This window comes from Sceloporus undulatus, chromosome 6, assembly GCF_019175285.1.
Source record: "Sceloporus undulatus isolate JIND9_A2432 ecotype Alabama chromosome 6, SceUnd_v1.1, whole genome shotgun sequence".
In the NCBI taxonomy this organism is placed as follows: Eukaryota; Metazoa; Chordata; class Lepidosauria; order Squamata; family Phrynosomatidae; genus Sceloporus; species Sceloporus undulatus.
In genome coordinates, this window is record NC_056527.1 from 136816673 (window position 1) to 136829480 (window position 12808).

At 41.4% G+C, this 12808-nt stretch overlaps 1 protein-coding gene across 11 annotated transcripts in view; it reads left to right on the forward strand.

The window, feature by feature from the left end:
• The window catches only part of GRAMD1B (GRAM domain containing 1B), a 171267-nt gene that overhangs the window by 142138 nt on the left and 16321 nt on the right, over nucleotides 1-12808 (forward strand). For 10 of the 11 annotated variants that reach the window (XM_042472292.1, XM_042472291.1, XM_042472293.1 and 7 more), the window contains 3 exons: nucleotides 10074-10158; nucleotides 11946-12049; nucleotides 12181-12276. In XM_042472292.1, coding sequence (XP_042328226.1) covers nucleotides 10074-10158; nucleotides 11946-12049; nucleotides 12181-12276 — 285 coding nt within the window. Of the gene's footprint in view, nucleotides 1-6290; nucleotides 6540-10073; nucleotides 10159-11945; nucleotides 12050-12180; nucleotides 12277-12808 lie in introns of those variants that run through there. The other variant, XM_042472303.1, reaches the window with a different exon arrangement.

Below are 12808 nucleotides of genomic sequence, written 5' to 3' on the forward strand. Positions count from 1 at the left end.
AACAACCAACAATGTGATTTTTTTTCTTGCACGTTGTGCATTTCTGTTGCTGAAAATCAATGTTATGAAACACATGTGCACAAATCTGTAACACTTGTGCGAATAAACAGTGCACGTACGCATTGGGAGAGCTCAAATGTCCCTAATGTCCCTACTTTTTGTGAAGGATAAGTTCTGCAGAAGCACCAGTCCTATTCCTGCAGGTTTCTACTGGTTTTCCTGTGTCTTTCCAGCCTTTCCTGTTGCTATTACCTGTCTTCTGCCAGTCTTTCTTGTTACCCACTCTAGTGCACAAAGGTCACTCCTTTCCACTCTCTGTTTGCTACCTTTCTCATGGTGACTACAGACCCCACTTGTCTACCCTCATCTATAGCTTGCCATGTTCAAGCGCTTGCTGCTTAGCCTCCCAAATGATTTTGAACTTGTTTGATTTCCATATAGAATGTGTCGAGCTGCTCAGATTTGAAGTGCCAGTCCCTGTTATTAAGAGGGCATACTTTTCCTTGCATGGTAAGGAACTTTCCTACCTCTGTAGCCATCTTCATCTTCTACAGCCAACTCTCAATTAGTATTTGTGCTAAAGCTGAGGTTACTACTCTCTCATGAAGTCAGTGGTGTTGGCAGAACTCCGAACAGATTTCCAAGATGCTGGCATGGTTTGTCAGAACAGAGCAGAAGCTAGATGAACGGCTCTTGTGCCAACTAACACTTATTCCATTTGCTAGGAAAGGAGGCTTCATGAGCCCATGAGGAAGCATTTGGCCCATGTGATGCCATGCAGGGCATCCCTTAAACAGTTGCAGTAAATATAGCAGACTTTACTGGCCAATGCAAGAACAGGTAAAAGAGTATTGTGCTTTTGATGTGCTTGCCTTTTTCATTTTTTTTAAAAAAAGAAAGCAGAAATGATCATGCCAGGAGAACACTAGATAATCTTATACACTTCGTGAAGTTACAGAAGAATTTTATTTATTTATTTGTATTTATTTTATTCACATATATCCCATCCTTCTCCCAGTAAAGAAACTCAAAAGAAGTTGATAACATATTTTTAAACTATACAAATTAAAAACTATACAAAGTCATTAATAAAAGAATAACTATAAGAGGGTTTTTTTTTTGGGATCATATGGTACAGAGTAGTGCTGGCATGTGGGGGAAAGACAGTGGCCTGCCCCCACTTTCCAGCTGCTTGGCCATCTACCACACCACAACAAGGGCTGCTGGACAGCAAAAACAGCAATGAACTTCCCTGCCTCCCCTCCCCTGCCTCTCTTGCTCCTCACTTATCTGGACATTCACCTGCCCAGGATGGCTAGAAGGTGGCTGGATAAGTGAGGTGGCATAAGGAGAGAAGGGGCATGCTTACCCCTCCTTGTCCTCTGATGCCTCAGCTTCCTCCTCAGGGAAAAAGCTAGGGCAGTGGTGAAGAAGTGGTGGGTGCCAGGCATCACTGGCATACATGCACACATATACCATAGCAGAAAGAAGGGCTCAGCTGGGTGTCATTCCTCCTCTGAGGTGTCACCCAGTTCAGTCCATACTTCCTGCACCCCCTAGTGACACCACTGACAGGAACGGCTTCCTTGGAATTTGGTGCAAAGGAGTAATAGAAATGGGTGCCATCAGCATATGAGTGATGCCTTCAAAACTCTGGACAACCTGCCTCTATGTTAAATAGCATAGGGGAAAAACAGAAACCTGAGGGACTCCATAGGCCAATGGCCAAGGTGTCAAGCAGGAATCCTACAGCACCACTCTCTGACAGCATCCTTCCAGGAAGGAATGGAGCCACCATAGAACAGCACTTCCAAGCCCCATCCTAGAGAGGTGATTCAGAAGGATAGCATGGTTGATGGTATTAAAAGCCATAGAAAGATCCAGCAGAACCAGTAGGGACATGCTTCTCCTGTCCAGTTCCCTGCACAGATGTCCATCAAGGCAATCCCATAACCAGGCCTGAAACCAGACTGAAATGGAGCTAGATGATGCACCTCATCCAGGAACCCCTGGAGTTGAGAAGCCAGTTGAGAACTATTGAATAACTGATTTCAGCCTCTTCCCCTCCCTTTCGCACTGAGCTCTGACACCTTCCTCAGATTCAACACTGGGACAAAATTTGCCTTTTCACTTCTAAACAAATGCTTTGAGCTCAGAAACATTCCCAATAATAGCTCTAACAAGTTTTTACTCATGAGGCTGCTTTCCTCTACTGAGCAATAAAGGGATTTCTGGCACTGTTGCTTTCCAAAAGCAGGTCCCTTGGTTTAATAAGACATTTTATAAGGTGAGCTATGACATACAGCAATAAATGCTTGTTGTGGTGCAATAAATACTTGCTCTGTTAGGCAGTCTCTGAAACCCAATAATACTGTGCAGTGCAAGTGCTGAAAGTAATTCACCCACATTATCCCAGTAATCTTTATAACAATCTTGTGAAGTAACTATGTATTACGATCCCTGTGTTATCAATAGAAGCCTAGTAAATATTGTAAGGCAATCTTTCCTTGTCTTATATGGGAAACAGTCTTTTACTGAGTCAGATCATTAGTCTATCTAACTCGGTCTTGTTTACACTGACTGGCAGCTACTTGCTCTGGTTTCAAATGGAGATCTTTTTAGCCGAACAGGAGATGCTGGGCCTGAGGCTAGGACCTTCTGGATGGAAATGATGTTCTCTGCTACAGAACTACCTTCTCAGATGCTCTTTGTCTTATGCTGGGTGCAAAGTATTACAATCTAGGGCCTTGTCTGCATGGTGGTGTCAGATGTGCCAAGCAGTTTGGTGGGATGTCCATGCAGACAGCCATCACAGTGCAGGAACAGATGGCCAGATAATAGGGGCAGGTTGGAGCAGCTGTGGGCCCAGGGTACTATGGGCTGCCCCCAGAGTATACTGGCCAGTGGAGATAAAGCCTTGGATGATGTACAAAGAACCAGTCAAAAATGGGTGATGGTGATCATATAAACCATTATTTGAGCTTCAGGGGTTCCTGAATGCATGTCGATCAGTTAACATGTGTGCAATGAGGGCCTTTTTCAAGTGGCCTAATCACCTTCTCCATTTCACAGGAATGATTTGAAAGCATGCAATTTAAAATCTAACCTGTGTAAAACAACCAGACTCTGACGTTTGGTATGTTACCCTCAGTACAGAAAACCGGTGCATCAACTCATGGCCCCAGTAGTATGTAACAGGAATTTGCCAGGTCAAATCCTTCCCCAGTCGAACTTTACCTATATGGCCTTGGGCAAGCTGGCCTTCTCTCAGCCCTAGAGGTCCTCTTCCCCAAACTGCATTGTTTGTATAATGCTTCCTAACTTATGTTAAAATGGGGAAGGATTTGAAAAGATTACTGAAATATGAAGGGATCCTGTTTTGCATTTTGGTTGCTGCTTCAAACATGTATGGTTCATTGGATGTCCAGCTTCCTATCTATCCTATCTATCCAGTTGCTACACCCTTTAGTCCTATGCCTTGGTTTCCATCACTGTCATTGTCAGTAACAGAATACTTAGCAATTCCCTGAAATAGTGGGCTTCATTGAATCCACTCACCCAGTGTCACTCAATTCCTAGCTGTTGTGGTATCATGTGTATGAAAAACACTGGGGTTGGAAGTGTGTGTATGTATGCTCATTTAGATAGGTAGATATGCATACACACACATAGTCTGCTGCAAGCCACATTGTAGAAAACACTGTAGTTGTGTGAGATAGAAAGTGTGTGTGTGTATCCAACTCTCTGAGTGGGATAGACTTTCCTCCTTCTTAATGCCCATCTTTTGAAGCCTACCAGTTCACCTTATGTACATTTCAGATTTTATGCGAATAAGCCCTTACATCTAAAAGGAGAGGCGTGCGACTTTGTCTGCCCATCTCTCTATTGTCTTCCTTATCAATCCTCCTGGAGTTTGTGATACCTGCATGCCACCTGCCCTTTTGCTCCTTTTTCAGCACCTCACTCTTTTTCCTCTTCAGCCTTCCGCTTGGATTTTCTATGCTAAGATTTCAGGTTAAAACCACCACCAAAGCCACAGAGATCTTTTTCAGTATGAAATCCACCCTTCATCCACTCACCCTTTTCCTGTACCATTCTGTCCCAGCTCCTTGTGTTTGCCCTAAAGTTAATGTTTAGCCTCCCGCCTCTATTTGTCTCTGTGCTCCTCCTTTTCCTTTAGAGAATGTGAGTGGGTGGCATGCAGATAGTCAGGAAACGTTTTCTTGATCTTTATCTAAGACGTTTCTCATCATTCAGTTTCAAAGGGTACTCATTAGAGCTAGAGCAGGAAAGAGTTGTCATTTGCTCAAGCAAAAGGGTTCGGCCAATTTAAAGCCAGCGCTGCTGCACAAAAAGCACTTTATTCATAGTTCCACATGACCACTATCATGTTGTCAAGAGTAGCTGAAACCCCAGGGTTGTTTGACATCACTGCCATAGTTTGCATGCCAGGTGGATCTGCATTCTTGTCAATTTCGGGATTCGTGTGGACTAGTGTATGGGGTTATGCAGCTTTTAAAACATTTTATAACATTTAAAAAAACATTTTAAAAGTTTGGAACACTTTGTAACATATGCTCTTCTAGAATTGCAAAGAATTAAAAGAGAGAGGGAGATCATTTAGATGTGGGAAAAGAAGCAAATGGTAACATATGCCCCTCTACCGCACATCATCCTCTCCTGAAGCCACTTGGTTTTTTAGGAAGAAGAAAATGGGAGTGAGGAAAGAAGGAAGAAATTATGAGATACACTTATTCTGAAGCCAAACAAATTTCAGCAGAATGGGACTAAACAAGCAAAAGAAAAAATGGAATATAAATAAGGAAAGGAAAGTGGAAAAGTGACTATAACCAGTTTTATAGAGCATTGAAATGCTACCCTTTTTTGCTTCTGTATGTATACATCTCATATTTATACACTGTAAAACCTCTTTTACGTATCTATTCATCTGCGTAAGAGTTGGATTACGTACAATCTAAAAACCATCCTACTGTCAGCAAACTTAATATATGATTTAAGCCCAACCCTACCTATAAAAGAATATAATACAGAAGCTATGCTGTTTCAAAACTGACAACAATAAAAACCTCAGAGATTATAAATATTTGTGCTTGGGCACTATAAAGCTAACATTATTGACACTGGGTAGACCTTGAGAAAGGCATTCCCTAGAATGGGTTTCACTACTAAAAAGTCTCTTTCTGGTCCCTGTTCCTATGGTTGAACAGCAGTCCACACAGAGGTGATTTCAATATACAGGATAATTTGTACAGGATCAGGTATTTTTTCAGATGCCTGTACCCCAAGTCATATAGGGGTTTAAAGGCTACATCTGCACTGAAGAAATGACACAGTTGGACACTGCTTTAACTGCCATGGCTCAATGCTATGGAATTCTGGGACTTTGCCAGAGAACTCTGGTGCCACAATGAACTACAAATACCAGGATGGACCCATGGCAGTTAAAGCGGTGTCGAACTGCATTATTCCTGCAGTGCAGATGCATCCACAGTTACACATTGGCATTTTTATCCATGCTTACAAATAGGATAGGAGCCAATGAAGTTCCTGAAATACGGATGAGATGCGCTTATCACCAGCCAGGCCAGTGTTTTGAACTTATTGCTATCCAAAGGCATTCCCAACAAAGATTACAGCAGTTATTACTAGAAATTACCATAGTATTAATACATTTGGAATAACTAGAGTCCTCTGGTCTTATGACAGAACTTGTCTAAGTTTATGTATAACTTGTACAAGGGGGGGGGTGTAGTTGTTGTGGACTACAAATGCTGCTCACTTCTCTTGGCCGTTCCTTTTTTTATCCCCCCCATACTAGCCCCTTTCAGCTTATGTATGCTATTATTATTGTATGCTCTCCCTACCTCTATCTATGCATCTCAGCCCCATTTCCTTTCCAGTTTAATCCTACCATTCACAGTATTTGAGTTCCACAGAATGGGAATGTATGCATGTATACTGAGACCATGTCAAACTGACTTGTTGGTAGGTACCCTGTTCAGAGAAATTGCATTCTTCCCTTGGGAACTTTTGGGGCAATTGTGAGGAAAGGGATCTTTTGTGGTCCATGGAATTAAATCCTTTCCCTTAATTCTGTCTTCCTAAACATTACCTACAAATGCTTGCATCTCTGTAGCTTTGAGACACTCTTTACCATACATTGCAAGTGGTCATGCAACATCCCTGTTCTCAGAATATAATCTATATCCTGTTGGGGAACTTTTGAATGCATTTAGTCTGATTTCCCAATTCTTTGTTTTTAAAAATAGAAGGAATGTGATATTGAGACAGAGGGAGATTGCGAACCCTGGATGAAAATCAAGCAAATCCCCAAAGGGTCTGGATTCAGATAGAGAGAGAACTTCACATTTTTTGGTACTCGTGAACTCTTCTGTTTGAATATTTACATGAAGAAAACACACTGAAAGAAAAGAGCCCCTGATAAATAGAGCAGTTTGGGATTTCGTCATCTCTGTTGTTGTACACATTGGCCATTCTGTCTTCTTTCCTTCCCGCCCAACACAAACTCTGTCCAGCAACTTTGCATTGCAGGAAACATCTGCTTGGAAGGAGGGAGGGCCAAAGCTAGGTTACTCCAGGGCATTGGCCAACAGAATAACCCAGAGACCGAAACGTAAAACATGTGCAAGTCATTTTGGTGTCTTTTCCCCACCCTCTCCTTCCATGAGATTTTTTTTTAAAAAGGAATAAAGCTGCCTTTTAGAGAAGAGATGGAACAAGGAGTGTCCAGGGCAGTCACTGGACTGAGTCCAGACATAGCTGTGTTGTGTACACTGTGCATTGAGGAAAGGTCTGCAACTGGACTGACTCCTTGCTGCTCCAGAGATACCAACTGGGTTTGAGGAGTGGTACAAGCCTGGATATTAGCACTTAGGTGTTTGAGATTCTGCTGCTTTATTGCCCTGAGGAAGACGTGGTTACTACTTTCCCATTACAACTTTGCCATCTTGGAGCTGAAATGCAGTCCTGTGGGTAGCTTCTGTGGGGACTGTTGTTATTAACTGCTCTGAACATCATTGTTGAGATATATTTGGCTGAAGATATCAGCGCAGCGTCGTGGCAAGACAGCTGGACCAGCCAACAAACTTATCTGAATGAACTTGTTTGCTATGGACTGTCTTGAGAAGTTCCTATCCCTTTTGGATCTGAAAAGCCACATGTGAGGGGAAATGCAGATGTGCAGTCCGCACTTTTCCAAGCAACCATCCACATCTTTTCATAATTTTGGTCGCAGGCCAAAGAGTTAAGAGTATTTTGTTCCCAAAGTCCATGTGCCACTAGCGATTAAGAAAGAAGAGTGGTGAAACTGGTGAGGCACACTGGTGTGCTATCATGGATACTCTGTCAGAAGGTGGGGCGGTTTGGAGTCTTCTCCTGGATCTGGAGGACAAGAGACTACTGTGGTACCTGGAGTGGTTGCATGATTTTTCTGAAGGTTATGAGAGCTCTGGATGGGAAGAGATTCCAGCTGTGAGTGTCTTCTTCTCAAATCCATGCTTCATGCTGATGTTCTTAGGCTACTTTTTCTACCCCTTGTTCAGTCTCTGTTGACAATATAGATTTAACCTAATTTTTTTCCCTTTTAACTTGCAATATTTTTTCTCCCAAGAAATCACAAGCATAGAAATTATGCTAAATTCCATAGCATTCCCTTATCCTCTTGTGTGCCCCATACCTTTAATAAATGAGAGTAGATGATGCAGTTGCTCCAACCTCCTAAGTTGTTGTTATTATTATTATTATTATTATTATTATTATTATTATTAAAAATTGATCCAGATTTCTCTATGTAAATAACTTAACCTTTACTAGATTTCTCAGGATACAAAGTCATCTGAAAGTTAACATAATTTAAAAGCCATTTTTATGGCCTTTTGGCATCATTTGATCAAGTAGCAAATGCTGGCTGTTTGCAGTTTGATAGCTGATATTGCTCTCACTCTCTCTGTGAAAGTAATGATAGCCATTACTTTCATTCCAGCTGACATCACTGAAGAAGGCAAAAGTCAAAACATCTGATTTACAATTCATATAAATCCCTGTTATTGACAGTTTCATTAAATGTATAATAATTGAATGGCTGTTTGAATCCTTCGGAGATCCAAGTTCTACCTGTCTGCAATGTTGTTTGGTTGCCATATTCATAGGGTGCACACGGTTATCATTAATACTGACTTCTTAAAATGAGAGATGCTGTAGTTAAGAGTACAGTACTGTGGTTTGAGAAGAAAAGAGAGATACTTGTTGCATGCATAGATGGCTTTTTCTGTTTGAACAGAGAAAGGTTTTTGCAATGCATGAGGGGTTGTAGATGGCTGAAACGCATACTCTAGAGGAATTTCGATCCTGTCTCTTGTGTGTGTGTCTGTGTGGAGAGAAAGAAAACTGCATTAATAGTTGTTCCTGTTCTGATATACTTTCCTTCTTGAAATTGCTTCTTGCAATTCAGTCTAGTTGAGTAATGAGGCTGGGTCCCATGTCTTTTGTATATCAGTCCTGATTCCAAAACCCACCAGAGACAGTGAAGACCCAATAGTAGCAGTTCAGGTTTGAAGACATCTGGGCTGTTGCTGGAGAAATCAGTCAGAGATGCATCTTCCTATAGGCTTGTTAACTGCAGTTTTTTAAGCAGCCCATAACCTACTCACAATAGTGGGTTTCTTTTTGGCTGAACCAGAACTGGCCTGGACAATCCACAACTATAAACATGTTTGAGTGATGGACATACCTTAGTGGACATCCATTTGGTCCGGGGTGACCAGATGTCGTAACCGTTAAAGGAGGACAAGGCACCGCAAAATGTAGGATGGTCAAGAAAAACGTAGGGCATCACAAAATAAAAGCTGAAAACTCTGCTATAAATATCAATTCATGTTTCTCAGTCCTGCTGAAAATGGAGGACATTTTGAAATTCCTCCTGGACAGAAAGTTGAAATGTAAGATGTGTCCTGGAAAAGGAGGTCTGGTCTCACTAGTCTGGTCATACTAGTATTCATCCTGTTAGAAAGATTCAACTGTAGGTTTACTAGACTAAACTACCAACAAGGTTGTGGAAGTCTGCTCCACTTGCCAATGTGTGGGTGTATTTGAGATCCTGTACTTGGGGTACCAAATAGCTACTATTTTTCTAAAACATATCCACCTTAAGAGAGATTTCCCATGGCTATCACTTGGGAAAGGCAGACTCTCTACTATACCATCTCCTTGTTTTATTCTTCAGTCTCTATAAAAGCCAGCATTGCCTGATGAGGCTGTTAAAAATGAGAAGGTCCCATAGGGTTTTTCCAGGAGTTGCCAACAGATTCTTAGAAAAGAGAGCAAGCCTAACGTCAATATCTTTCAGGTCAATGAAGTTTCAAAAAGGCATATACTAGCTCCTAAAGTTTCTCTTCTTTAAAGAGATGAAAATGTGACCGCAGCCATGTCCATTGTTCATATGAATGCCATCCAGTGATGGATCTAGAAATCTGATGATAGTAATTGCCTTCCTGAAAAACCTAAGTATTTTAGAATAATAGTAGTGACAAGTGAGTTTGATAACACAAAGAAGGACCTAGCATAGCTACAGTCACTTTGTTTGTGTCCTTTGGACCATCCTTTCTTCAACATCGCGGTCCAAACAGATGCCTTGCAATTTCTACCTTTTATTTTATCAACGAATGCTTGCAAATGAGGGTTTTCTCTGGTAAAATGTTTGGGAGGCTTTGGATGCAGATGACACCCAATCCTTTCTTAATACTGTTAGGAACTGTGCTGTGATCTAAATGGAATGGAATGACCCCTTCTGTTTTACATCCTCCTGATTAAACTATAGTTCTCTTCTACGTTTCCTTCCTAATTCACCACCATCTGTGCTCACCAAACTAGCTCCTGTCCCCCATTTTTCACATCTGAAATTGGATAATACCTACTGCTTTTTCGTGTTTAGTTATACAGTATAATATTTCTTCCCTGTACTTTCCCCTTGTGGACCCATTCTCTGGCCTTCTGTTAACTTCCTTTCTTTCTAATGAAGCCTCCACTCTTTGCAGGTGCTGAGTCCAACCTACAAGCAGCGGAATGAAGACTTCAGGAAACTCTTCAAACAGCTTCCCGACACAGAGCGCCTCATAGTTGGTAAGACCTCCGTCAGGATTTTCCTAGTCCTGTGCAAGCAAATAGTTCACTACAGGCTTATCCAGATTCCCCAAATCCAAATTACTCTAAAACCCAAAATGTTTTTCATGGGTGGTTGAGATAGTGAGATCTTTGCTTTCTGATGGATCAGTGTACACAAACTTGGTTTCATACACAGAATTATTAACAACATTGTATAAAATTACTTTCAGGCTGTATGTACAAGGTGTATATGAAACATACTGCTTATACTCCTGTATATGTCTAGACATTTTAGTTAAAAAACTGACCCCCAAACCCTGGGTTTTTAACTCTTTGCGACTTGTGTCTGATGTCTTGGGTGTGTGTGTGCAACTACATTGTAGAAATAATGTAGTTTGGCACTGCTTTAAGTGCTGTAGCTCCATCCTATGGAATCCTGGGATCTGTAGTTTTACATGGTCTTTAGCCTTCTCTGCCAAAGAGTGCTGCTGCTGCCTCACAAAACTACAAATCCCAGGGTTCTGTTGGATGGAGCCATAGCAGTTAAAGTGATGTCAAACAGCATTATATCTACAGTGTAGATGCACTGTAAGATAAGGTAGAATACTACATTTTTTGCAGTTTTTAAAGATTTGATTCAGCAGTTTATCCACTTTACCTCCGTTGGCAAGTGGAGAAAGAACTTTGATGTCAAAAGGGAAAAGAAAGAAAGAAAGAAAGAAAGAAAGAAAGAAAGAAAGATGAATGTCAAAGCTACAAGTTCACTAGGAACTAACTGATGATATGTCTAATAGACGACATGTGTCTCTTTCTTAACTTGAAATATAATCAAACATGAACATTTTTAAAAAAAATTAAACCTCTTGAGTACTTCTGGAGTCAAGATGGATCAGATACTATTCAGACAATTAACAAGTGTGTGATGAGCTCTTGCAAAGCAAATAACTGAGTTGGCCTGAGCAGAGAGGTTCAGGACCCAGCTGGGATGGTGAGGGTGAGGAGGGTAGCAATGCATGAATACTTTGCTTTCCAGTGCACTCTCAATCCCATTTGGGTTGTCCACAGTTACTATTTACTTTTAAAAAGTCACTCACCAAATTACATTAATGACATTTCTTCCAGTTTGGTCTTAGAGTACAACATTATATCTTAAAAACAGGACTTTGATCTTTAGAGCCACACCTCTAAGAGCAAGGCCAGGTTTTGCTCTGCTAGGACTTGTTCATCCAGAAAGCCAACTGTTGAAGGAATTGGTCTTGAAAAAACCTCCGGGAATTGGAACAAAACTCTCCTGAAAACTGAATACCTTAAAGTTTATGGTTTTGAATGGGGGATGTTGCGTCATGTTGTACGTAATGACAGTATAACTATCAAGAAGGCTAGTTATGGTAGGACAGTGGCAATCATAGACAGAGAAGATTATCTACAAAGCAAAACAGTTGAGTACAGATTGTGTTCTGTGTGGTAAAGCCCACACAAGATGTAAGTCCTGTCTGCAATGGGAAGGGGCAGCCTGGAATATCCTCATCTGATCGCATTAAAGGTTTGCTCAGCCACGTGGCACATCCGCCAACACCACTGGTTGCTTTGCTCTGAGTTCAAAATGAACCGTCAGTTCATACTGATAAATCTCCTCCCATCTGTTTTCCTTAATTCTTCCCTCCCATCGTCTTTCCCTGCTACAGTATTACTGTATAGCTTGAAAGCTTGTTGGCAGGGCTCCACTTACAGTACATAGTTGGCTGCTCCCAGGTGTATTTAGGCTCTTCAATGTTTATTACTGATGCTTATTCACTTCTCCGCAGATTACTCCTGTGCACTTCAAAGAGACATTCTCCTGCAGGGCCGACTCTACCTCTCTGAAAACTGGATATGCTTCTACAGCAACATTTTCCGTTGGGAAACATTGGTACGTTTACCTCCTCCTTGCCCTCTGCCAGCCCTCTATGCCCTAGTACTTGTTCTGGAAATGCTGTGTTTGGGTCGCTACACCTTATCTTTATGCTCTTTAACATTCTGGTTGTCCATTTCTTGGGACAGTTGACAGTCCGTTTGAAGGACATCTGCTCCATGACCAAGGAAAAAACTGCACGGCTCATTCCTAATGCTATCCAAGTTTGCACTGACACTGAAAAGGTAGGTTCCATAACCCTCCATTCTTGATTCTTCTGCCAAGAACAGAAAGTTCCACTGAAGGGCAGGTAACATATTAGGTAGAGTTGGATCCAGGAATGGACTAATACTGGAAAGAGACAGTTGAATTCCACAATAGTGGAATTTGCTGCCACCAGATGTATTGATGCCCACCTGTTTGCACAGCTTTAAAAGAGAATTAGACAAATCTATGCAAGGTAGGATTTCCACCTTGGTGTACTAAATACACCAGGTACTGGAGTTATGTGGCCTCATTGATGTTGTTCAAATGTAACTCCCAGCAACCCTATCCAGTAGATCCAAAGATGAGAACTGTTGGGATGTGTAGTGCAATAACACTTGGAGGGCCACACAGTTCTCAAACCGAAAATGAATAGGTGATAATGACCAAGGGATGATTCATTAAAAAGTGTGTTGATAGTTGTGTGGAAGAAGCGTAGCACATCATAAGCTGACTGTTTCATACGGAAAGTTAAGTATCCATATCAACTGGCAAAGAACACTTGAATCAGAT